At 43.9% G+C, this 27,247-nt stretch overlaps 2 protein-coding genes across 3 annotated transcripts; one reads left to right on the forward strand and one right to left on the reverse strand.

Moving 5' to 3' along the window:
* The first annotated feature begins 3,588 nt into the window (after positions 1-3,588).
* Positions 3,589-12,872, forward strand: NANS (N-acetylneuraminate synthase). 2 transcript variants are annotated; one of them, XR_014230621.1, is made up of 7 exons: positions 3,589-3,758; positions 4,971-5,186; positions 8,457-8,556; positions 8,807-8,961; positions 9,994-10,260; positions 11,235-11,761; positions 11,873-12,872. XR_014230621.1 is itself a non-coding variant. In XM_082335436.1 (6 exons), the coding sequence occupies exons 1-6, from the start codon at positions 3,627-3,629 to the stop codon at positions 11,442-11,444; spliced, it is 1,080 nt and encodes a 359-aa protein (XP_082191562.1). In that variant the 5' UTR covers positions 3,589-3,626; the 3' UTR covers positions 11,445-12,872. The 2 variants fall into 2 exon arrangements, 1 of the variants encoding a protein (XP_082191562.1); XM_082335436.1 differs by having other exon boundaries at positions 11,235-12,872.
* A 983-nt stretch (positions 12,873-13,855) lies between these two features.
* Positions 13,856-27,040, reverse strand: TRIM14 (tripartite motif containing 14; the record flags this gene model as incomplete). Its single annotated transcript, XM_082336217.1, has 6 exons — positions 13,856-14,591; positions 18,983-19,075; positions 20,311-20,473; positions 21,569-21,802; positions 22,692-22,787; positions 26,858-27,040. 6 exons carry the CDS (start codon positions 27,038-27,040, stop codon positions 14,056-14,058), a joined length of 1,305 nt encoding a protein of 434 aa, XP_082192343.1. The 3' UTR covers positions 13,856-14,055.
* Positions 27,041-27,247: the final 207 nt, after the last annotated feature.

A 27,247-nucleotide genomic window follows, 5' to 3' on the forward strand; every position in this document is an offset into this window, starting at 1 on the left:
TTGTTGTAACCCATGATCTGAGTTGCATGTTATAGGAACTACCATAGCAGGAACCACCTGAACCAAAGGAGGAGAAGCCTTACAAGAAGCAGTGCAAGTGCAGCAGTGACCTGACCTGAGCTGGCTTTGGTGCCCAATAACTCCATGCAACACACCACCTCTCCTGTCCTGAGTGACCACTATCACAGATGGAGCCCAAGTCATGGACTAAACGAGCTCAATGGACATTTTTGGGACAACAGGGGTGGTGGTCAAAGAGGATGTATTGGATAATGTGGGACCTGAGCATGATGTAAATGGTATGGAATAAGGGGTGGATACTGTCCTGGTTTCAGCTGGGATAGAGTTAATTTTCTTCTTGGTAGCCGGTATGGGGCTGTGTTTTGGGTTTAGGATGAGAACAATGTCGATGATGATACACTGATGCTTTGGTTCTTGCTAAGTAGTGCTAAGCTGTCTCTAAATAGGTGCTAAGTGGCGCTCACACTGGTCAAGGACTTCTCAGCTTCCCCTGCTCTGCCGGGGGCACAAGAAGCTGGGAGGGGGCACAGCCAGGGGGAGGGCTGGCCCAGACTGGCCAAAGGGCTATTCCATACCATATGACGTCATGCTCAGTATATAAGCTGGGGGAAGAAGGAGGAAGGGGGGGGACATTGGGCATGATGGCGTTTGTCTTCCCAAGTAACCGTTACGCGTGATGGAGCCCTGCTTTCCTGGGGATGGCTGAACACCTGCCTGCCGATGGGAAGTAGTGAATGAATTCCTTGTTCTGTTTTGTTTGCGTGCACGGTTTTTGCTTTGCCTATTTAACTGTTCTAATTTATTTTACTTCAATTATTAAACTGTTCTTATCTCAACCCACGAGTTTTCTAGCTTTTACCCTTCTGATTCTCTCCCCCATCCCACTGGGGGGAAGTGAGCGAGCGGCTGCGTGGTGCTTAGTTGCTGGCTGGGGTTAAACCACGACATTCACCATCTGGATATTGCCTTTTAGTTATCAAAGAGGGGAATACAACAACGATCTCAACAGAGACCACTAATAACCTTCCAAATGTTCACTGGAAGGAGAGCTCCATGGTAAATGATTTTATGTAGCTGGTTCCATAAGATGTGGCTGCTGTTTGATTATCTCCCATCGGTGCCAGTAATGCTACTCCTGAGTGTTTACAAATTATGTTTAGAGTCCAAGAGATTATTCCAGTGTTGTTTTTACAGGCCTGTGGCTTTTTTAATCTTTCAAAGTATGGAAGAGATACTGGAGGAAGACAAAAAGTAACCAATATATGCCCTGAAGGAACGACAGGAGTGTGGAATAACTAACCATGCGAGTACCTCTGAAGGCAGAGTATTTCTTTCTTCAGAGCTGTTAACTCATCATCTTTCTCCAAAGATACACATTTGTATAAAAGAAAAAAAAAACAACCCTGTGATTAATGTAAGCAAACAAGCAATTCAATGTTTTCCAGTCTTATCAGGTTCAGCCAAGAGAAAATTGAAAGAATGGAGAAATGGGGACAATTTATTTTTTGAGATCACACTGATCTCTGGGTGGACTCTGTCCGTGTGGCATAGCTTGGTTTGGTTTAATTCCTGACTGATAACATTATCTTAAAACAGACAGTTCTTGTTTTACTTTTATTGGAGTTAAAATGTAGTTATCCCATGGTTATGGTCAATAAACCACTACACGCAACAAATGCAAAGAGACTGCTTGTTAAGCTATTACATTAGCATAACTGACCTGCAGAACCTGCTTTCATTTACACAGAAACTTGCTCTTCAAGCTTAACAACCAACTTCTTATTTCATACCTACAAGTTTTCATTAGAATGTTCTTTATCATTAAAGCTCTGGAAGAAGTTAACTGCGATCTTGGGCAAAATGTCACAGCGAATTTGCAGGTAGTTCATGAGGAAAGCAAAAGTTTGAGTGGAAAAAAGGGATATGTGTGTAGCATTACTTAACATTGTTACAATCTTTTTCTGCTATAGAATGGTGTTTAGTTGAAACCAGCAATACGTGCTATTTTGAGTCCATTTTGCTTCAAGGGAAAAGGAATTAAGAATTTTTTACCCACATACTCCATTTGATTGTTGTTAGAATTGTACATTTATGTTTTACATTTTTAATTTTTCTGTCTTACAAATAGTCTTACTTCGCTTATCTATGTATTTTAAGGCAAAATCAGAATGCAGTCAGCTAGAACATTCTGATCCATTCAAATAATTTGGTTTGAAAATTGTAAATATTTTTGCTGTGCATCTCCTTGAATGTGTGTAAAGCCTTGCAATTTTTCACTGAACAGAAATTCTAGTTTCCACAAGGTGCGCTTCTAGGTAACGAGAGAAAACTACAAACAGGTTAGATGAAGAACCTGTAATTAGTTTGGGGGTAAATATATTAAGCAGCCTCTGCTAGGGGCACTTCCATCCAATTCTATGCAGCACAGTAACCTATGCAAATCCAGACCATGTTAATATAATCAACACACTTCCCATCAGGAAAATAACCTGTTGTTTTGGTACGTCATAAAACAAGAAACTCACCTTGTTACAAAAAGCGTGAAGTTGAAAGGGTATACTGACAAATTATCAGGAATTTTTGCAACCACGTGGCCAGGTGTAATGTCTTAACTTTTTTCTGCCTATCTATTTGAAGATATTAAATGAATGAAACATCAGTATTTTCGCACACGGTTTTACATCCATGCTGAGCTGAGTGGGCCTTTGTCAAGACCTGGTAGATGCAATGTGTAAGCAACCCGTAAGGTACACCACCCACATCCTGACCCAAACACACTGCTGCACACTTCACGGCTTATTTTGGTGTATCATTGAAAGTTTTGTCTAAACCAAGTCCTTCTTGTAAGTCCTCTCTGTGTCAACGACTGTTACGGGTCTCTTAGGTACAGCACCCAGAGTTGGTGCGCGTTTCCTGGGAAACTGTGTTCTGCCACCACAGAAAACGCTTCTTTGACGAGGCTGAAGATGGTCGTAGAGCCGCTTCGGGACCAACGAACCTGCAGCAAGCCCTGCCCCGGGCCAGATACTCCGCCGGGCACGCTGCTGCGGTCCCCGCTCCGCTGCTGCCTCCGCCGCTGCGCGGAAGCGAGCCGCCGGCGGCTACGTGTCACCGGCGCCGTGCTGGAAACCTCCGCCACCCCGGGCACAGCGACCCGCCGACCGGGCCCCGGCCGGGCGCCGCCCCCGCCCGAGAAATGCCGGACCCGCTCTCGCCAGAACACGGACGCGGTCCCGGGGCCTCCAGAGAAGTCAGGCCGGGGGCCAGACCGCCCACAGGCCCAGGACGCTCCCCTCGCCCCGCTGCCGTCCCGGCTCCACCCGCGCTCACGGTGCCACGCCGCCGCCGGGCGAGGCCGGGCCCGCCCCACCGCGGCCTGGCCGAGGCGCTCCCGCCCACCTGCCGGGCGCCACCTGGCGGCCCCGAGGGCAGGAGCTTGGCAGCCCCGCCCACCTCCCGGGAGGTGCCCAATGGGGACGGTGGTGGCGCCCGGCCCCGCCCGCCGCAGCGCGGATTGGCTTCCCGCCACAGGCCGAGATGCTGGCGCCGCTGGGGGCTGGGGAGCGTCGGCGCAGTCGCGCGCGGGCGGCGGTGCGGCCGCCATCATGTCGCGGGAGTTCGAGCTGTGCCCCGGGCGCCGCGTCGGCGGCGAGCAGCCGTGCTTCATCATCGCGGAGATCGGGCAGAACCACCAGGGCGACCTGGCCATCGCCAAGCGCATGATCCGCATGGCCAAGGTGCGCGCGGGGCTGATCTGCCTCCGGTGGGCGGGGTGGCCGGGGAGGCGGGAGCGTGGCCGAGCCGGCGGGGAGCCGTGGCGGGCCCGGCTGGGCCGTCTCCCTCAGGTCTTCCTTCCCCGCTGGGTGGGCAGGCCCGCTCATTCGGGTGAGGCAGGCAGTGAGGTGCGGGTGAGCGAGAGCCCCAGGGCACCGGCGGGGGCCGGAAAAGCCGGGGGAGGGCGCCAAGCCTCATGCTCTTCCCGCGAGGGACGCTCCGATCGGGGAGCATCGTCTCCGGGCGGTGGCACCGTGCGGGAGGAGTGGAGCGATTTACAGGAGGAATTTTTAAGTAAAGTAGCTGCAAGGAGACAGTCGTGGCGAGGGCTACCAAAGCGGGTGCTTACTTGTAGCCTTCGGTCTGTACCTCACAGCCTATGATCACATCGTATTCGCTTTCAGGAAGCCCCTACCTCGTTCACGGCACATACACAGACAAATACAGGCAGATTATATAGTCTCCAAGGGGTTACAGCAGTCCTTCAGTTGTGTCATAAGCTAACTGTGAATATGTGAAGAATCAAGTAACAGCTGAGCTATCTCTGATGAACCTCCAATTTGACTTGATTGCATTAGTTCTTTTTGAGGTAATACGTCATCCAGTAAGACAGCCAAGCTGTTTTAAAATTTGGTATTATATAAATCAGATATACCTAGGTTAGAAAATGGCGTATCATCACTGAAGGAGAAGTCTGGGCGTAATCTGTTCAGACCCATGACTGTAGTATAAGTGCAAAAATAGTGTAGTGAGAATTTAACTTCACTGTTTGTGTCACTTCAAACAATTGATCCATACTCCTTATTGTACAGAACCCTGTCACTTGTTTTCGTGTAAAATTATCATGTGACGACTGAGCTTGGAAGACGGCACAGAAATTAACTCTTCAGATGAGTGGCATGCATAGTAAAAGGCAGTTCAGTTTTGTAGTTTTAGTATGATTTCTTTCTAGACTGCTGCTCTACTAAGTATACAGGCATTTTAAAATGAAAGGGCACAGGTGTGTGCAGGTCCTCTGTCACTCTGTGTTCATACCGTTCCTGCGATTGCTGTGATGATAATGTGAAAACTCCACTGCAAATGGGCACATTAGTTGCATAATCCTTGTGTTCAAACTTAGGATGAGTAGAGTTTCACTTGCACTTCCTCTCAGTGTGCACCAGCTTGTTTTGCAGGACTGCGGAGCAGACTGTGCTAAGTTCCAGAAGAGCGAACTGGAGTACAAATTCAACAAGAAAGCCTTAGAAAGGCCCTATACCTCTAAACACTCCTGGGGAAAGACCTATGGGGAGCACAAGCGCCACTTGGAGTTTAGTCATGACCAATATAGAGAGCTCAAAAAATATGCAGAAGAGATCGGCATTTTCTTCACAGCTTCTGGCATGGATGAGGTATGTAAGCCATACTGGAATAACAGGCAGAGTCCAGCTGTTGTGTCTATTGGTTATTACTTAGGCACAATAGTTCTTACATAAAACAAATACTAAATATGTGTGGACGTTGAATTTCTAAATGAGAAAACTAGAGTAATTGTACTTCCGCCAGTTCACTTGTGTCTCTACTATGGTTGAGTAGATGGCTGAACGTTTTCGAAGACCTGCCGTGTATGCTGAGGTATTTATACACAGTAAATCATATTAGAGACAAGGCCTCAGTTGAACTCCATAAACAATCAAGGCTTTGGGAGTTTAGATCAAGACTGCAATCTGACTGCTATCCGGTGTTGACTGGCATATTGGCTCCAAGCATTTGAAACGTTCCTCTTGTATTTAAACCAGATTCCTTTCTCAACTTAATCCCTATTATTTCCCTCTTTTTTTCCTTTCTGCTGTTTACTAGACCCCAGCTGGTATTTCTAAGCAGCAGAAATACTTATATTCCTTTTTCTTTTACAAATGTCGTGGAGAGGGTCTCCAACTTGCCATGTTACTCCTGAAGCATTTACTGATTTTTGTCAGTGGTCTCTTGAACAGTCACCAGCTTGTAAACTATGAAGCTCATCTGCTGCTGTTCCCCCTTAAGCGATGTATGCTTCTTTAACTCCTGCATGTTGCCTACCTCAGAATGATGTTAGTTACAGTAGTAACAAATGCAATGTACAATTGAAAAGTGTAAACTCAAAAGATCAGGTAACAGTTAAACCTCAATATAGATCAGAGATTATAGATTGTTTTACTTTTCTTTGTGGCCAAGAAGATATAGAGAACCAAACTGAAAGAGACCCTCCAGAAGTAAGCTAGCCATTCTTGCACAAGGCAAGCACAGCAATGTCCCTGTCTTTCTGCAAGTAGCCTTATCCAGGATGGGACAAGGGTAGGATTTATGTAATGTTTTAAGGTGATCTGTTCAGTGCCTCACTCTCCTTACCATCAGAGAGAATTCCTGATGTATCAGCTTTATCTCCTTTCTCATAATTTTTTGTCCTGGCTCATCCAACACATAAGTTCACACTTCTCTGTGTATTTGAAAACCATTATCACATCTCTTTTCTGTTTTGTATTCTCTAGACTAAGCAATTTCAATTCCTTCAACCTTTTTATGCTGTCTTTTGTAGTCCTCTGGCCATTCTCACTGTTTCTATCAACTTACTGTTCTATTGACCAAAATCCTTGAATTGCTGTGCCCTAGCTGAGATGGTACAAGCACCAAATACCATAAAAAATTCCTTCAGATGTCTGACAGACAAAAAGGTGTCTTGCCAGTATTGCAATAGCCCGATGCCATGGACCCAGAAATAGATCTGTGAAAAGGGCGTTGTGATGTTTCTTCTATTGTTATCTTCATGTCTAGGAGACCTGCTGAACAACACCTACTCCTTTAAGAAAAGAGTAATTAAATCCAGTAGTCTTGGACTTCTATATCTGGGATCTTAAAGACCCATATGCCCTTGGGGGAAAAAAAATCACACTCTTTCCTTGATGTTAAAACCTCCTGCTTCTAAAGGCTATAGTGCAGTGCAGAACACATTTCATATGCAGCAGCTAAGATCACTTTCCACCTCTGGGATCCCTCCTTTTTCTCAAGATGCTGTGCTCCTTTGTGTGTGGCCTCATCAGCTAATTAACAGTACTGATACATGTTTGTGCCTTCTTTTTTGAACAGTAATTACATTACACAGCTCCCAAGATTTCTGGTGGCATTTCTGCAAGACGTGTTTGGAACTTAAGACGAACATTGCATAAATTGATGTAATAAGTCCTTGAGAATACATTAACTTCTGTAAATTGAACATAATCTCTGGAACTCCAGCCATGTTGAAGAGGTTAAATTGTGTGTTTAACTATATGAGGAAATCAATGAAATGATGTGTGAAGTAAATATAAAGGCTATGAGTAATTCCTTTATCTATTCTGTTCCAGTGTGTACTGGAGACAAAACAGGATCCCATTGAACCACTCCCTTTAATGTCATCCCTATTATTTGAGATGACTTCCTGTTCGTTGAATCTCTTACAGAAAGGCTGCCCATTTACAAGAGATATTTACCTAATGAAGAGTGGCCTCTGATATGAGGTCTATCTGTCATATTTCATTTTGTTCGATCTCCTCAGATTACATCTGTGGCTTTTTAATACAGTGTATTTGTTGTCTTCATGCACAATGCATCTTAGTGAATAAACTATATTAAAGAGATGGTATGCATCCTAGGTACAAGAGATTGAATCTGTATCATAATTATAATAGAAAAAGTAGACTGAAGAAGACGTGATTCCCTTTTGGACATAAGCACTCTGGCACCAAGTAAATTTGACTGCAACAAGGAATGAGCTAAAGAAATCAAAAGTGTTTGTGGGTGGTTGAAGAGGGACAAAGTAACGTAACTATTTCATTGTTTCCCCTGGATGTGAATGGAGGATTTCAATATCTCTTGCCTGTGATAGGTTTGGGATTTTCTTCCTTAAAAGTACTAATTTTTAAAAGGCTACTTACTGATTCAATACTGATTTTTCATGGAGCCTCCAATAATTCCTGAATTTTCCTCAATATAGCACACACATTTTTAGAAGGTGGAAGAGTATAATTAATATTTGAATAACTGTTTTATAGTCTTTTCTTTGGCATATTTTGTATTTATTTTCCACTATCTCTCCTCGAAGCAAATCCATTTTGGATTTCTCTTTTTCGGCACTTAATTTTTTTCAGGTGCTTTTTCAATATACTCCTACAATTTTTCAGAGTGACAGATCTATTCAGGAGAATTACCTGTAGTTTTAAACACTCTGTTTGTGGTTTAGTATTTCTGACTTGCAGGAAGGAATGCTGTTGCCCACAAACTCGTCTTGGAGTTAGAGGAGCAGTAGAGCACACCTGTACTAAGCAGCTGTACCTACAGCTGGCTTGACCAGCTATGGCTGGTACACCAAAGAGACTGCCTTGAGACAGGGATTCCAGTCAAAAACCTGTGGAAAATCTGTTTTTGTAATAGAAGTATAAAAGAAGGCACCTCAGTAATACTTCACTTGGTGGGAAGTCAGAAACTAGTATCCTCCGGAATAGTAAGTGTTATTACAGGAGTAGTGTATTTTGGGGAGATATGACCTATTTAATTAAGCTTTGGCTTTGTTATTTTGAAGGGTTGATTATTTTCCAGCATAGTAGTTCTTTATCTTTGATCCACCTGAAGTGGTATATTAAAATGCAGTGATTTTCTTTTCCTTGTAGATGGCTGTGGAATTTCTACATGAACTGGACGTTCCATTTTTCAAAGTAGGATCAGGAGATACAAACAATTTTCCATATTTGGAAAAGACTGCAAAGAAAGGTAAGCATTTTCTTTTGAGCCATCTTGGTAACTGTGTCTCAGTACATCAGTTATTAGATCTTTACTCCAATTGATTTTGGAAAAAAATCTAAAGTACCGTTAGAAGAAAATCAGCCTCAGACTTGGGAAAAAAAAAGGTTCACCCAGCTTCCTTTCCTACTGAATGCATTTACTTCAGGAATTTAATTTAATCTTGTGTAGCTTTCGTACAGACCTAGGACAACACATGTGCATGTTTTCTAATGGCTAGGCCGCCCAATGGTGATTTCCAGCGGGATGCAGTCGATGAACACAATGCATCAGGTTTATCAGATTGTGAAGCCCATCAATCCAAACTTCTGCTTCCTGCAATGCACCAGTGCATACCCGCTTCAGCCAGAGGATGTCAATCTCCGTGTTATATCGGTTAGTGAATAACCCAGAATCTGCCATCTGTAGGGTACCAGAGAAGGGCTATGCACTTTTATTGAGATATATTTCCAGATCTTAGGCATGCTGGAATCTGCTTCTGAGAAGTTAGAACATGTATCATGTTCCTCTAATTCATGCAAGTGTTGAAGTAAAAATACCTATCGTATCCTCTTTTAGCAGAACTCAGCTTTGAGGAGTATGATAAAAGATATTGCAGGAGTATTCACAGTTAAACAGAGGAAAATATGACATATGGTTAATAGGTTTGTAGTGCAAAGAAAAATTATGTAGACTGTTAACCATTAAGAAGGTGCATGGAATTCTAAATAGGGGGCTAGACCAGAACCTTTTGTTAAAAATGCTTCATGTGACTATTAGAGCAATGAAGAAAATGGATTAGGTCCTTGTATAGTTTCCTTCACTGAAAATATTACTTGGATATGCCTGATAATGATGCAAGAAAAATTTCCCAAATTGGCCGGTGTTCAAGCACTTGCCTAGCTTTGTGCACACATAGTATGTTATTTTTAGTAGAACAGGACATAGATGCATTTAATTGCCTTTAGGATTGGGTGACTGTCACCTATGTATGGCTGAAAGGATTGCTTCAGATTTTAAGTATGGGGTTGAAGAAATCTGCTTTGGATACAGGTTAAGTTTAACCAGTCCACTGGGTTCTTGGATGAAAACAGAGCACTGTTCTGTAACTTAGAGTGTTGTAGGCTTTGAAGAGTACAACTGAATTAAAAGGAAAAGTATAGGAGAAGTTGTAGAATAGAACATACCTCCTTTTCCTTGTCAGTGTTGATAATCCTAGTGAAATTCTTAAAACATGACAGTCAGTAATGCAGTGTGACTTGTTCAATATAAAAAAAAAAATCATTCTCAGCATAACCAGTTGCTTGTTTTGTGGCACAGTAATTGTCAATGGTCTTTATTGCAGTCATCACTGTTAAATTTGCTTTGTCTTTGAAATTGCTACCTTGGTAATTCAGACCAACTGTGTTATGATTCATATCATAACAGGCATATCAGTCAGCTTTTCCTGATATCCCCATTGGCTATTCGGGGCATGAAACTGGTATAGCCATTTCAGTGGCAGCTGTTGCTATGGGTGCTAAAGTAGTAGAACGCCATGTGACTCTCGACAAAACATGGAAAGGAAGTGACCACCAAGCATCCCTGGAGCCAAATGAACTGGCAGAGTTAGTGAAAGCCATCCGTACTGTGGAAAAAGCAATGGGTTCTCCAGTCAAACAACTCTTGCCCTGCGAAATGGCTTGCAATGAAAAGGTAACTTTTGCTTTTGATACATGTATAGCTGAAACTCATTTAGACCTATAGCTAATAACTCTATATTCAGAAAAATAAAATCATAGAATCGTTTAGGTTGGAAGAGACCCTTAAGATCATCGAGTCCAACTGTTAACCTAGCATTGCCAAGTCCACCACTAAACCATGTCTCTAAGCACCACATCTACATGTCTTTTAAATACCTCCAGGGATGGGGGCTCAACCACTTCCCTGGGCAGCCTGTTCCAATGCTTGATAACCCTTTTGGTGAAGAAATTTTTCCTAATAGCCAGTCTAAACCTCCCCTGGCACAACTTGAGGCCATTTGCTCTCGTTCTATCGCTTGGTACTTGGGAGAAGAGACCGACTCCCACCTCGCTACAACCTCCTTTCAGGTAGTTGTAGAGAGTGATAAGGTCTCCCCTAAGCCTCCTTTTTTTGGCTAAACAACCCCAGTTCCGCTTCTCATAAGACTTGTTGTCTAGACCCTTCACCAGCTTTGTTGCCCTTCTTTGGATGCGCTCCAGCACCACAATGTCCTTCTTGTAGTGAGGGGCCCAAAACTGAACACGGTATTCAAGGTGCAGCCTCACCAGTGCTGAGTACAAAGTACTTGGTAATAGTAACAGGAGTAAATAGTAATAGGAGTAATAGGTCTCTATGACTGTATACAAACTGCTTTTACACTAAGCTAGAATACTAGTCAGTCTAATCAGATTCCCTCCATTCTGATTGTGAAGAATTCCAGTAAGTCATTAGCTGATTTCTGAAAGGATCTGGATGTTCCCAGCAGCCTAGTTACAGTGAAGGTTTCCATGCTAACTTGACCTTCATTTGGAATAAGAAGTAATGGGGAGGGCAATTCCACACAACCTGTTCCCAAGTAACTGCAGAATATTTTTTAGCCTTTGGTATACTAAGAGCCTAGGAATGTGTTTCACAAACTTTTTTTTTTTTAAATTTCTCCCCTGTAGCTGGGAAAGTCTGTTGTGGCAAAAGTGACAATTCCTGAAGGTGCAGTACTGACACTTGACATGCTGACAGTGAAGGTGGGAGAGCCTAAGGGATTTCCTCCAGAAGCCATCTTCGATCTGGTGGGCCAGAAGGTTAAAAAAAAAATTGAAGAAGATGAAACCATCACTGAGCAAGCAGTGGAAAATCATGTCAAAAAAGTGAAGTGCTAAGCCAAAGCACTCCATTCCATATTTCATGATGTAGTACTGCACTACTGCACAATGTATTTAAGTATAGCAGCATGGTAGATTAGAAGAAAGGGGTATAATTATGAGGATCCAAGCAGGTTAGAATTTTCAGGTTCTCATTAGCAGGAAGTTTTTACAGCAAGTGGGTATAAATTATGAAGAGCAGTTCTATTAGAAATCATATAGCATTGTGTCTAGAAAATATGCTCCCCCTTTCTCCATTCCACTTAACCTAGATTAATTTGGAGTTTTGCCAAATTGAAGACCACAGTCTGCTGCTTTCCAGCTTCCCTTTTCTGGTAAGAATACACTAAATTACAAAAATTTTGTCTATACTTCGAATTGTTCTAACACTGTATCTTCTGATGTTCCTCTGTTTTCTGCTGTTTTCCTCACCGCCATGGTAACAGGATGCTAATTGGAGTTGCATGCAGATAAGTGAAAGTTTACATACACTGAACAGAAAACTATACATGCAACCTGATGGATTTTTCTCAAGATGAAAGCCGTAAGATAAAAAGTCCCAAGATAAAGCAGTGGGTTGCAGGAGTCTGCACTCTGGGGAAAATAAGCTCCTTGAGAAAGCTGGATTCTCAAGAGACAGTACCAAGAAAGGAAGCAAATTGGATACGTGGAAAGGCCCCATTTAAGGGGCAAGAGAAAGAGCCTTTTTGTACTTTTTGTGAACTGAAAGGCAAGAAGGCAAGCCAGACTTTAAGGGGGGGAAATAGATACGAGATCGATCAGTGGAAATAAACTTAACCTATGCTTCAAAAAAGTGTCAAAAGCATCTGTTGTGAGCTGAGTGAAGCCTGGAATCTGAAATCAATTCTGTAGTGCATTTGGATACCTCTTTGTACCTGGGGGCAACTTCTCAGGCAGGAAGCCAAATGCTGGTAAAGATTCAGCAGCCTCCTTCCTGTACTAACAAGAAAAAACACTGTGTTGTTTTCTGCCCCCCCCCCCCCAGTGTTTGAGACAGTTGAGGCTCGCTGCTTAACTAGCTCACATCACTATGCTTCAGCATGATGGTCAGTGGTCCTCTTGTGTGCTCTACTCTTGCATCACAGCTTCTCACTTTTCAAGTAAGAAATGCAATCCTACTACTATCAGCCTGCTGCTCTTCCCTTTGTCCAGGAAGGAAACATATCGTAGCTGCAAACCGGGCATCCCTCAGTTAGCTTGGTTAGCACAGAACTGCTTTGGTATAATTCATCTGCATTTTTCTGTGGTGGAATCATTTACTAGTGATGGTTACTTGGAACATGCTACCTCTTGGTCATGAGTTGGTGAAGTATCTTGAATTTGGTCGTGGTGTTTCTGTACCTGTGAGCTGTTTGGAAGGAGAGATTCTTTGAATCGTGCTTGACCCTATGTGAGCTCTGATCGATGCAATATGCTTGCCTTACATTAAAAAACTACTCAATTGTTAAAAGTTTTTTTCATCTCAAATTTGAAAAATAAATTTACCTTATAAAACAAGCTATTGTTTTTGCATTTCAGCCTATGGTCAGACCTTGCCTTTGCCAGCACCGGTGATGATTCCAGGGCCTTCAATATTTGAACCCCGTAAGATTACCTGACCTGCTTCAAGTAGCAGTGGTTCTTCACTCCAGCAGGGCTGGTCCTAGAGGCTGCTGTAAACATAAGCTCCAAAAATTTCCAGGACTTTACTTAATGTATCGGGGGGAAGAAAAAAAAAAAGAAGTGTTATCCCTACACAGAAACTTGCAAGCTGTCTCTCCTAGTTTTATGTGAGCATACCTTTATCGAGCAGCAGTTAAAGAGCCTTTGCAAATTGGACACAAAAATAAGTGCCCCACTGACCTAGTGTTTTTATTGCACCTGGGGGTCCTCCAGGCATTTAATCTTCTATTGGGGGTGGTACACAACTGTTTCCCATGCTTCCACTCTGCGCGGGAAGAACAGGGCCAGCCAGAAGCCCAGTCCAGAGTCTCTGTCACAAGTAAGACCAGCTAATGACTATTAAGTGTGGTTACAGAAGCTCCTACTTCAGCTTTACTTGAAAGGACCTTTCCAACAGTTGGTGCCAGTCTTTGATTTTTCTGAGATGCTACTTAAGTATGAACTAATTAACTTAGTGCATTTATTATCCAAATCTGACCTTGTCAACTATAACACTATGCAATATATGAACTTAAAGCTTGAACCAAGCTAAACCTACTACCATACACAACTGCAGCCTCTCCAGGCAGAAGAGGGGAGGGAGTTCATTAAAAAATATGGCAATACCCAGGTTCAAATCTGAGTTGTAATAGGCTTTTTTCAACCAGACTTTTTCCATTTTGCAAGTTGAAAAAAATATTATATATGGCACTTTAGGTGATACATCAACATAATTTATAAAAACTAGATCAATTTCCCCCATTGAAAAATGCATATACATTAAAAATTACAGTTGGTTTTCTTGAACCTTTGCTGTTTTACTTGAACCTTTACTAACCTTTCTGTTACATTCTAAAAGCATCACAGTTACAACTTATATATGACAGAGATTAATGCATGTAGATCATTGCTAAAGTGGCTTTCCTAGAAAATGTATGAAAAAGTAGGCTTTATTTTGCTTTATTCCTTATGTTAGTTTGCATATTCCAATGGAGCCTTCCCAGAGCCTCAAGGCTGGGTAAACTGGTTCTGTGAACTTGGAGCGGAAAGTGTGCAAATGAGCCATGCCATCAGTAACATTGTAGAATGAAAGGATTCCTGCTTCATAATCCAGAAAAATGCCAATGCGATCAGGATCATCTTCTATCAGGATGGGGATTCTCTCCCCCTTGTGAAATGCCCAGTATTCAAAATCAAACTTCTTCAGGCACCAAGATGCTCTATTCCAGCCCAGTCGACAGGTTTCAGAGTCTCCTTTCCGGCCAATGGAAGGGTAGGCTGCTCCAATCCACCATCCTGCTCCAGCATGAAGCAGGTCAACTTCCCAGTAATGGCTTCCAGAGAGGAATGCATCTCTGCTTAGCACTTGCCATAATTTATCGAATCTCTGGGGACCACAGGGGTAAAATATCCTCCTCCAGTTACAGCTTACTACAAGACGGTCATCAGACAATTTCAGCCTTGGGTGAAGGCTGTCATATTCCCAGGTTGGTGATCTTGCATCTGCAGTCAAAACCATAAATATACTTAGTACATTTATCATGACTCTTGAAAGAAGTCCAAGTTGTGAAAAAAGCTGCAAAGAAGCCCACAGCTGGCAGTGTCTTGGAAGCTGCCCGTTTTGCAAGGAAAAACCTGACATTTTTAATAGAAAGCACTGCACTATTTATATGCACTGATGCTTTAAAGTTCCATAGACTTTAAAGCAGGTCAGTATGTAAGTCAGTATATGCATGGTTCACAAATGAGAAGATGAATACAGCTAGATAGGGAACAAACACTGACAGCTTCTGCTTTACGGAGAATACTTGGAGACTTCTGGTGGGATTACAGCCCAAGGGTTTTAGAGAACACTGGAGCAGACTCTTGGGTTGTGAGATCCCATTCCACTGAAATCCCATATGAAGATGCACTACGAGTCTGCTTCTCACAGAGGCACCACAGCTCTGAGCAGCAGCAGCATGTACATTGCAAAGGAACAACTTACCAGCTCCCAGAGGATTTATAGCAGTTCACCTAACTTGACATTTAGAAAAGAAAAATCACAGTCTGAAACTACACCCGAAAAATCACTGTCTTAGCAGCAGCTTAAAATATTTTTACCATGAAGCAGCTGACTGGAAATCACAAAGCCAGGAAAAAAAAAATCCATCAAATTAAACAAGTTTGAAATGACACAAACACACAGGACGGGTCAAAAAGCTACAGGATTTTTAAGATGAAATTCTCCTCTGAAGATACTGTCCTACAACTTCAATATTGAATTGCTGCATGTCTCACAAAACTTTTCATAATATACTCTCAGTAATTCACTGTTAGCATGTGTTTTCTGATTTCATGTTCTAGAAATAACCAAGATACTCCCTTTGAAAACAGGGTCTGGCATTCTTAAACAATCCCTTCACTCCTTTTGTCAAGCCTGATAAAACCAGTGTCAGAGTTGGGTACCTAAAAGAACATACATTGTCATTAATTACAGTACTGTCTAGAATACTGGAAATAAGACGTAAACTTAACTTGTATCTTAAAACTATTCCAAATAATGAGCACATCTATTTTTTCTTGTAAGTAAAGAATACAAAGTATAACAATACGTCCAGACAAGAACTGAAGAGCAGTATACTTGCAATAAAAACTGGCTGAGTCATATTTCACTCAGTTCATAGCTGTTTTTTTGACGGAATATGATTTTAATCTTAGTCTAGATAAACTTGGAAGCTTACATGTTTTAAATGCCAGACGACAAATACATTTAATACCCTGAAGCTGCTTTTCAGACTGTGTAAATTCCCTTTTAAAGGAAAGTTAGGGAAACAAGTGTTTATAATATTTTTAAATCCAGACTGCTTTGATTTCTCCGCAGTGTTGTATATCTGAACTACATGTTTAGACCTGTGATCTCACAGAGCACTGTCTGTCACTGTGCTTTACAGGCAGCATAGTACTAAATGAACACAAAACAGAGGGCAACAGACCCATTCAAACAGGAACTTCAATATTCTTCTTGCTCTTTGGTGTTGAACTTAGAAATGAAAGGTAATTATACAGCAGGTTACTGTATTTGAATTGATACAGTTACAATTGAATTACAATTTTTTACACTTTACAATTGAATTAATTTGTTGCTCATTTGACTTTGTTGCTGTTTCCTCTCTTACGTTCTCACATAAAACCCTCTCCCATAAATTAAGTACATCTAGTCTGGGCTAGCTGGCATATAGTAGTCTGAACATAGTCTGAAGCCCAGAAGCTGTTTTCATTCTGGCTGGAATACTCCCCTTTTTGCCATCAGAACAATGCATAAACCACTCCATTCTCTGTTAGTCCTCTGTTACTTTCCCACAATTTCCTACCATGAGTAGGGAAGGCTAAGCAAAGTCTCCCACAACTCACTGTGAAGGAGCACAAACATCTTGCATTAGGTGAGGGTCCATTCACCGCACAGTTAATTGCAACAAGACTTACCCTCTATATTCATTTGTAATGTTTCAGAAAAGAAAGTAGTACACATGCGTTATGACTATAAGATACAGCTGGACCCCACATCTCCTTGCCTTGCTGTGGCCCCTAACATCAGCTATGTTTAAAATACAGGAACCAGTTACACACCATTATCAGTTGTTCTATACACAGAGCCTTACTGACAGATCATCTTCATCTGGGTAGGATCACTGCACACACCTGGGTACTACAAATGAAGCAGTTGCTTTGTTTGAGGCAAACACATGTGGAGACAATTACTGATGTGTAAAATGCATGTCATGGTGCTAGAGAGCACACTGCTGATATTCTGCCCCCTGGAATCTGCACCTGTATACTGCAAAAAAAATGGAGACACAAATAGCACTGTACATGCAGTGAGTGTTAACTGAAGTATCATCATTTTCTAAACAAAAAGAAAGCCTTTATGATTTTTAATTTTGGTATTATGTCTGTAAACAATGTTAAAACTTTCAAAAACGTACCACTACAGGGGTACATCTCGCACATGCAACGTATTACTGCTGTGATCTCCACTACGCTTTAGTCAGAAAAGCTAGTATTGGTGTTCATGTGATCTGAATAGGTCCTAAGTCACATCTGTGTGCATAGTTGGTGACAAAAGACAGGAAACAGCACACTACAGGATTCTATCTCGTGAATGACTGACTGTTGTGAGTCTTTGTTCCAAGTCACTGCCAGCAGGTAAACAATGGGGATGCTAAGTTTGTAGAGAACACAGATGACACAGAAACCAAAAGACACTTGAAGTAGGGAGAATTCAAAAGGCCTGGCTTCAGTGTCTGCTTTTTCCAGTAAGCACTTGAAAAGCTGTGCAAATAAGCAGTGATGTCTGTCAGTCGAATTTACCTGAAAAACCTAGATTTTCATAAAATCCATAACTACTAAATCTCAAGCAAATAGAAATACATCCATTGCTTTAAAAAAAGGACAAAAACCCAAGGACCGAACTGCATCTAGGTGCTAATGTTTGGAAGTATAAATGTGAATTTGACTAGAAAAATAATGCAAAATAGCCAGAGTTGTTTGGATTATTGGAGGACCGCAATTATTCCTAAGTGATTAAAATTTTAAGTGACTTTAAGTCCAAATATTTATGACCAACGTTTGTTAATTTCACTGGCTTACAAGCAGCTGGACATCTTTCTTAATGAGGTGGTTTGTCATATTTAGCTTTAATGGTGTTGAGAAATTGTCTTTTCAGCCCTTAAAGTGATTGCTCACATGTGAAGCAAGTACAGTGCTTTCTCCATTAATCTATCAAGAGGCAGCCTGAAGCAGATACAGATTGGCATTCATGAAACTCAGGAGCCTAGTTCACTGCCAGCCAAATGCTGCTGCAGTGCTCTTAGTAGCAAGTGCTCAAGTGATGTGGACTGGCTGTCCTAGCACCTAACACCTAACAGGTTCCAGCTACAAACCGACTGACTCCATCTGGATCCTGCAGCACAGAAATGATGCAAGTGGGAAAGACCCATGACATCACAGCCAAAAAGAGAGACTTTGCTCGTTGCATTCTTGATTTCTTAATAGCTGCTGCATTTACAAGTACAACACCTGTTTGCTTAACTCCATTTGAGATAACCTGTTTGGAATGAAAAAGTTGCAGTGTTTGGACTTAGAAGCTCACTCAGGAGAGCACAGAAACAAGAAAAGGTAACAACACTGAAAAATACCCCTCTCAGAACACACCAGCCTATAGGTGCAGGGACAGCATGTAACCCACTATACCAGCACAGTACTGTCCCTTGCCCTCCCCACTGAATAACAGCCAGAAGTCAAGTGTCCACTTGGACACAGTCATGGCCTCCACTGGGCTGGATCCAGGCTGGAAAAAAGACCTCCTCTTACAACAGGCCTTTATCACCAGGTACCATGATAACAGGGAATGTTACAGCTTTGAGATTAAAAACAGCTACAGCCCTTATCTGCTGCAGGCCACATAAAATGTCCACGAGCTTCCCATCAGAGAGAGGAAACAATTCACTTGTACATCTTTCCTATCAAGACCAGAGGAAAGGATCACCTGTAGATTGACCCTTAACACATTACATGGTGGACATATAATTAAAGACAGACCACAGTGATCTGGAGAATAGAAAAGTCTTCAAAAAATAAATCAGCCACTAGCTGATTCACACACTGGCAGTTCTGAATAAAAACAAAGGATCAAGATTTCACAGACAGAAACTAAAATTTCTTTCCCACCCTGAGGTACAGAAAAGTGTAATGACTTTCAGGAAGCACCAAGCTTGTTCCTCGCAAACACTGTAAACATCAGAGCCCTTTTAAGATACCGTTTTAAGACAGTGGCAGCACACATTCATTGACTGTTTCAGTGATTGAGCTGTAAGTGTTTAGAGTGCTTCTAACTTTTGTTCAACCATACTTACGTTTTAAGAAAAGCAACCGATCAACAGGAGACATGGTTTTCAACACTGTTCCAGGCTCCTTTTTTGCAGTGGCATTAAGGCTACTGAAAATGTCTGGGCAGAGATGAAAAGGGACAGTTTAGGGAGTCTGCCAGTGGAAGAACATGGCTGTACCGTCAAGAAGATTTTAAAAATAAAACACTATGGGCAATTTTCCTAGACAGGGTATTCGGGTTTTGTTTCTTTGGTGTGAATTCCACCCATGTCCTGGGGAGGGTCATACTGTCACACTCTATGTTCCAACTTCATGGGACAAACTTCTGCTGGGGAAGGGCTACTCACTCTGTATGCTTTTGACCTTATGCTCCTTGCATACCATGGAGATGCTGGATCCCAGTGTTGCCAAGGAACTACACAATCGAGCACAACCCCAAGTAAGCACCTCCCATTCCTCAAAAAGCACCCCTCTATCAGATGAGAACAGAGTCAGGTAGCTGAAGACAACTGCAGAGCACCTGCACAGTACTGTCTAGCAATTCTCCACAGATCCTGCAGTGGCCTTTCAGATCTGGTCTGACCATTTTCCCTAGCACCCTGCTATACTGTTCTTGGTGGCAACTCTCAGAAAAGGGATTATTAAAAGGTAGCTGGGTGAAATCTGATGGCCAGTGTTGCCCTGCTCACCTGTAACTCAACAAGCAGTAGGGTTTCCTCACGGCTATTTGGCTTTGTGGCTCTGCGTCCCATTAGGAAACTCCTTGCTTTAATCATGCCACAGGTCACTTAAGGATGAAATACCAGCTCAAAAACAAAAGGAGCTCTAAGCAGAACACGTTAACCCACCTTTAAAGTACCAAAAACCACAGAATTTTGCAGACTGCCTGAGACAGAAAGATCACCAGGTACATCAACTAGAAAAAGCTTTCAAATTTTACAGGTACCTGATGTTCCGTGCCTGCCAGATGTCCTGCCAGAGCACTTAACACCCAACAGTGACTGAAAGAAGAGAACAGCTATGTTGTGTAGGTGTGATGATCTAGGGATATAAGTAAGATAAGCTCTGCAGGAAGAAGTAAGCTGTATGGAAATAACTGATAGAGCTGGAAAAAAGCATCAGACAAACTTTAAGGCACAAAAGGCCATTTTCAGAGTTGAAACAGAAACCTCTTAGGTTCCTAAATCACCACTGCTATAGCAACATTACACCAATGCTGTCAGAGAACAGCACCCATGCCTGAAAAGCTGCTGTTTTCTCCAGCTGCTTTGGCAAAAAGTCCTGCTCTTACAGACCACACTTTATTTAAAAGGAGAGCAGGAAAAAGCAAAATTCACAGCACTCTCCCAGGTACCTTCTTTAAGCCGGGCTTCTAGTGGTTTCTGTAGAATGGACTGAAGAACTGTCACGAAGTGCTTGTAATGGTTAAGTATGTGCTCAAACGAGAGCGGTATCGGATGCCACTGTTCTAACAGGCGCCTGGGCTCCTGTATTTCCTTCTCGATTTCTGTGTACTCCTGAGGGTAGAAAGCCAAATTCTCCAATTAGCAGAGACAGTGACATGAATGGACTCTTCACTCTCAGCTCCCACACACCAGAGAGCAAGGACAGCTCCATCATCAAGTAAACATATGGGCCATAACAGGCAAGCCTTGCTGTGTTCAGCCTGCCTATTAACTCATTAGCCTGCGCATTAGCTCCTCCTGCCAGTGGAGCCAGGGGCTACCCCAGAGATGGAGAACCCAGCAGTCATGGTTAAAACAGGGCCCTCCAGGACACTCCAAGATGAGAATGAGTTTAACCTGGCTAGGACCCTTTGTGGGAAATCCCAACAATGGGAAAATTAAACTACTAAGTTTTAAAAGCAATCTAAAGAATAAAATCCAACCTCCCCCTCAAAAAATCTCTCCAAAACCATGACGAGCAGCTTCCCACGTGGAGGTATGCTGCTAGCACACACAGCAAAATGCCAGGGCCTATCACTCACAACAATGAAAACTCTCAAGTCTGCTAGGTTGCGAGGATGTAAAAGTGCACCACAAGCCTTCCCATGAAGAATGGTATCCTTTGGCTTGTGTCCGGGCATAACCACATGGCAACACACCCTTCCCAAGGAAGGTGAAGAAGATCATTAGGAAAGAGAGGCTGACATTGATCTGTAGGCAAAAATAAAAACACTGCCCCCTGCAGTAAAATGATGACTATTGCTCAGGATGATTAAGATCTCTTGCAATTAAAGAAATGAGACAATTTAGCCTTCCTCCTAAGGTTCCCAAGAGGGCTGCCTTTCCTCAGACCTTCATATTACACTGCACAAGGAGAGACCTGATAGAGCATTTGTCTTCAAGATGAAGAGACACACATAACTCTGTTCCATATATGCTTAAAATTACATGAATTTCATACCAACCTGAAATCAATGCCATAGCAGGAACACCTAACAGCTCAAAAATTAGGAACCAAACTGATTCACCAAAATACCAACAAAAACAAGATTAAAAAACAGTGAGAAAGATGCTGCTTACATACAGAAGGATCTACAGAGGAGATCACTAGAGCAGTTCACCAGGGACTATGAGGATAAGAGGTAGAAAGAGACCATACAATACCACCTCCAGCAATTGAACAGGATCGCTGTGCTGTTGTATTTGCCTGATTCGACGTGAGAAGGTCTCCAGGGCTGCGAGCTTTTCTTGACAGGACTCCAACTGCTGATCTTGTGCTTCCAGGGCTTGCTGAGTCTTTTCATCAATGAAGTTTTTTGCTAGACTCTCCTCTTCCCGAAGTAGTAACTGGAGCTCAGTCACTTTGTCTGACAGCTGCCTTTTGCTCATAATGGCATGTGCCTATAGATTAAGCAGAAGAGTGTCACCCCCATACTCAACAGACCATAAACACTTCAGGCACTTCTCTCATAGGCCTTCAATGTTACAATTCGGTTGAATTTTACTGATTTGCTGCATCTCTTGAGAAACGGGCGTTTACCCCTCAAGGAAGTGCAGCCAGGATTTACCTGCTGATGTCCTGGATGGAAAAGCTTGAGGACAGATCCCAAGATGCTTATTTATGCAGAAAATGCTGTTACCAGCTGGAATGTAACAGAGCCAGGTACTAACTGCTACAAGCAGCAGACCTGGTCCTTCGGTAGCAGGACTTTGCCTCCTTTTAAAGCAAGCTAGGGACAGGAAGATGCTAGGAAAAGAAAGCCTCCAAAAGGAAGTGACATCAAACCGCAATGTCCCAAACCTCTGCACAGCTCCCTCTAGCTCTTACTGACATTTCTGTAACAGAGGTGCTCCTTACAGAAAAACCATTTCATGCTCTATAAATGAGGTGGAGCTTAGCATACATTCCCATTCTTAAGACAGAATCAACAGGGCTGTTCTTGTCTTTAACTCTGAAGTCAGACTATTCAACAATGCAGTTCAGTGCAACACAACATACATCAGTGAAGCCAGAATAACATATGCTGCTGGGGCTATTTACTATTCCTCTGCACAAAAATTTCAACATTGTTCTCCCAGAGATGTTCAGCTGATCAGAGAGTGAGGCCCATGCCTTTGGAGACTCTTTCCCTCTTCTCTCCCTTTGATAGTAATATATTCTGATGGACACAGGGAATACACTTTTTTTCTGAGAAGCAGTAGCTGACTGGGTCTTTGAATAGCTACAGAGGAAGCAAAATGTCTCTCCTTGGAAAACAACCATCCAGTGGAGAAGCAAACCATGCTTTACCTTCAGATCATTAGCAGCCTGCTCTATGCTCTTTCTGTTACCAGCTTCTTGTTCTTTTCTCTCTTCTAGATCCTTCAAACACAATGCCATGAGTTCCTATACAACAACAAAACAAAATAAAACACTGTTTCATAACAACATCTATAAAAACCAGAAATCAGTATTTGGCTTGCTTTCCATATAGGGGAGTATGTTACTGAAACACTCAGTTTATGAGGCTTATTAAGGCCAGTAGTGATGAAACATAAGGATTTCAACATTACACCTGCTCCTGGTGGTTATACTGGTAAGATTCAGAGCTCTGTACAAATTAGTACCACCTTCATAAGAACAGGGAAACCTATGGTGAAAAAAATATTTTCATCTTTAAATCTATGGCACCGTGCATTTCAAGACTACATGCTCATGGATTTAGCAGCTGAAGGGCAGCTAACCAAGTACTTTTATTCAGAGGATCAGTGGGAGACTGTCTAGAGTCAAAATCCAGTGAATGTTCAGGATGCTTCCCAGTGTACAAAAGAGCAATCAGAAATACCCCACTATCACTAGAGTGATGCTGTAGTTTGCATGCCTGCAACAACAAATATTACCAGTTTGGCTGGTTATCACAGTATCTGTAATACTTGTGGTGTGCCCCGAGATGCACTGAGCAGCACAGCACAGTTAATGTTCTGCTGTGTCTAGCCCCACAGTTTCTCACCTGCAGCCCTCTGAAATCCAGCTGTCCTCTGTCCAGCAGGTTGAACAGTCTTGGTGCATTTGGTGATGCACTTTTGTCATTAGTACCATGAAGGATCCAGGCAATGCAGCCCCATGCTCTCAGTGCACTAGTGTCATAACAGAACCTCTCAGTAAATACCAGATAAGCTAGCTCCAGAGGTGTAGCTGTTACCAGTGTCCTGTTCCACAGCTGGGACCCAGTCAAGAGCATTGGCATGCACATGTACCAGCTCACTGCAACATCCCCAGGTCAGTGTGGCATTTAAACTCTGCAGGGTTTTCAAACTGAGCACAAGTGTTGTTTCATGGGCAACAGTTTGCATTTCTGACACGTGCCTCCTTTGAAGACACAGGCAATTTTTCATTTGATTGTGACAGAGAGGGAAGAAAATGGGCTCCTAGCAAAAGCCAAAGACTCCACATCTGGAAGTCCTTTGGCACAGGCACACCCAAGCAGATAAATATTCTCGCATGGAGCCAGGCACTCATGTTATGCCATCCATTCCAAGCAGTTTTCCAGTCTTATCCCTGAAGGACCAGAAGGGTTCTGCAACAAAAGATTCAGGAGTTCCACTAAGTATCAGCCTTCCTCAATTTATTCTGCAGCCTAGACCTCATTCCCTTCCTCAAAGATCGACAAAGGCCACAAAGAAAAACTCAGTCTTCCTAGTAAAACACATCACCTCAGGCACTCACTCTCTCACAACAGTGATCATACGCAAATATTTATGCCAGTCCCAAGCATTTTGGGTTAAGTACTACTTTCTTTACAGAGGTAAATGAAAGAGCTGCTTCCTAGCAATGGAGACACTGTATCTGCGACACTGGCAGGCAACTCATGTCATTTACACTGAGGAGCCAACTCCAAAAACATTCCTTTAGGGATTGCCTGGATGCCCCAACTCACTCAAGTGAAAACACTGTAAAATCAAGGATTTCTGAGAGATGAGAGTCCTAGCTCCAGTCAGGCTCACAGGACACATGCAGTGCACACCATGCTGATCCTATGTCCTGCATTCAGGAGCACAGGGAGTGTCCTTCCAGATTATTTTATACAACCTTAGATGCAGGAATGAACCAGCTGATGCACCTCACACAAGAGGTTTCTCATCTCTTCTTAGCATCCACAGCTAGGATTTGCTGAAAGCACTGAGGAAGATTCTCACATGCTGCCTGGTTGATGTCACATCACAAGGGCTGCACAGAATAACTGCTCCCAGCAAACAAAATCACTGGTCAAAATATCATCTCCTAGGCTACATTTACTTTTCATAGTTTGTGCCTGAAATCTCTGCAGCCCTAAGCAAGCAGATGTCAGCAGAGACTTCCTAGGGACAGTGTGTCACATGGGGACCCAAGTTTCTACCCTGCTCACTTCCTATTTTGGCACAGAGACAAATAACTAGTTATCAAAAGCACCTGCTCCCCTGTGTCCAACAGACCCCCAAGGCAATCAGCACAACTTGTTGCTTTGTGCACTATACCCTGGCTCAAATCAGGTTGCCACAGTACAATACCTGCATCCACACATTGCCCTGGTGTCACGAAGGCAATGCAAACACTGTAGTGAGTTCCCAGCTGCAAGAGGGGTACTTTGGATTAAAGCACACCAGCTGGCCAGAACAGTGCTCTCTGTTGCTCTGACATCTTCAGAAGTCTTTCCCTGGTGCTGCTATTTACTTGTGGCCTAGTGTACTGCCCTCCACACTTGTACTGCTCTCTAACATGAAGTGCAACAAAATGCCAGAGTAATTTAGCATGACCTGTGCATCTGCTCACAATCTGTGGGAACTAGGAAATTTCCTAGTAACACTGCTCCAAAATACAAGAGAACTGGGAAGGAGCTCTCTGAAATTGTGGAGGGAAAAAAAAAAAAGCTCCTGAATACCAAACCTCTCTGTTACTACTTTTTAAGTTTCCCAAGCTTAGCACCACAGCATGCAGGACTCAGCAAGCTTCCTGGCAGGCTCTCTGAAGTAAGACAAAGCACAAGCAGGCAGTATTGGGCAAGCTTGCAAAGCTTCCTGGGGCTGCTCAATGGACAGCTAAACTGGAATGAATAAACAAAGCTCAGGGAAGAACCCCTGTGCTGGTTGTGGCTGGGATGGAGTTAATTTTTATGGAGTAGCTCGTATGGTGCTGTGTTTTAGATGTGACTGTGCTGTGAGTGCACAAGAGGTTGGGAGGGGACACAAGCAGGCAGATGACTTGAACTAACCAAAGAGATATTCCATGCCATATAATGTCATGCTCAGCAATAAAACAGAGAGGAGGGGGGTTAGGTGGGTTAGCCACCTTTTGCTCAGGAAGTGGCTGGGCACTGGTGGGCCAGTGATGTGTGACTGCCTTTGTGTGTGCCTTTGGTCTGCAAGTGATGTGTGACTGCCTTTGCATCACTTGTTTTGTTTTGTTCTCTTTCTTCTTCCACTTCTGCTTTGCTTATTAAACTATTTTTGTCTCAACCCATGAGTTTTCTTGGTTTTAGTCTTCCTTTCTTCTTCCTCTGTCCCTGGGCAAGGGAGGGGGAGTGAGCAGGCAGCTGTGTGGTGCTTAGCTGCCTACCAGGATTAACCCACAACAACCCCTGCTCCCCATCCCCACGGAGTTGTCAGAGAACAGGCTCTGTGCATGAGGACTCACTGTGGTCTAGCAAGCTACGGAGACTGAGGAAGAGGATAAACAGAAATGGCCTTTCCCCTTCCCCTGTGGAATGCATGTTTCTGTCAAAGGTACTTCCAGCCTGGCAATGAAAACAAGTCCTGCAGGGCAACCAAGCTCCTTGATTCCCCACACAAGGTCCGAGAAGAAAATGCTGCTGCGTGTGACCTGACAATGTCACTTCCCCACTGTCCCTCCATTTATACTCCTGTTGTGTGTGCGCTTGGGGTGTTACTGGGTAACTCTCTCCCTCTCGTGCACAAACCATGTCTCTGTGCAGTGACAGCACACTGTCCTCATCCATATGGGATTTACAAAGCACTTGTCAAAGTACAGAAACTTTGTTCTGCTAGCCAGTACAGCCTACAAAATTGATGTGACAACAAAACCTGAGCTCCACAAGCTGTTCATAAGGCAAGCAAAGCAAGGCTGAAGGCTGAAGACACTCGGCCTACTGCTGCCCACTGCACCAATACTCACAGCTGCCACCGTCTCACCCCGGAAAAGGAAAACCCAGCTGCACAAGTCCCAGAAACGAGGAAAAAACCGGGACAACCAAATCAGGAAGATCTTTACTCCCGCTCCGTGCCTCGCGGCCCACCCCCAGCTCCTGGTTATACGCCAGTCCCGTCCCCCCGCCCCGCTGGAGCTGGTCTCGCAGAAGTCGCCGCTGCAGCTAACCCGCAGCAAGGTTCGGCTGACCCCGGACACGCTGGGCTCCGCGGGAGGAACAGGCTGGGTCGGGCATGCCCCGGGAACATCGTCCGGTGCCCGTGCGCGGCGCTCACCTGCTTGTGGCGGACGGCGTGTGGCAGGAGGCGGGCGCGGTGTCCGTGGTGCGGGCCCAGGGCCGGGCAGAAGGCGCAGACGCAGCGCCCGCAGTCCTCGCAGAACAGCTCCAGCGGCCGCCCCGCGTGGACGCCGCACACCCTCGCCGCCGGGGCCGGGGCCCACGGCTCCCCCCGCGCCATGGCGGCCGCGGCGCAGGATGCGAGGCGGGCAGGCGGGCGGCGCGGCGAGAGCGGCGGTCGCGGGCAGGTGGCGCCGCGAGCGCAGCGGGCGGGGATGCCGCGCTCCGCCCGGCAGGCGGTGGCTGCGCGTGGGGCGGCGGGAGGCGTGCGGTCCACAGGCGCGGAGGTGAGCTGCGCCCGCGGCCGCGGGCCTCGCCGCGTCTCTTG

This window comes from Platalea leucorodia (assembly GCF_965183815.1).
Source record: "Platalea leucorodia genome assembly, chromosome: Z".
Lineage (NCBI taxonomy): Eukaryota > Metazoa > Chordata > Aves > Pelecaniformes > Threskiornithidae > Platalea > Platalea leucorodia.

Coding starts and splice junctions, on each gene's coding strand:
- NANS (XM_082335436.1), top strand. CDS start 3,627: ATGTCGCGGGAGTTCGAGCTGTGCCCCGGGCGCCGCGTCGGCGGCGAG. Junction 8,962..9,993: donor TCAATCTCCGTGTTATATCG/GTTAGTGAATAA, acceptor ATATCATAACAG/GCATATCAGTCAGCTTTTCC. Junction 10,261..11,234: donor AAATGGCTTGCAATGAAAAG/GTAACTTTTGCT, acceptor TCTCCCCTGTAG/CTGGGAAAGTCTGTTGTGGC.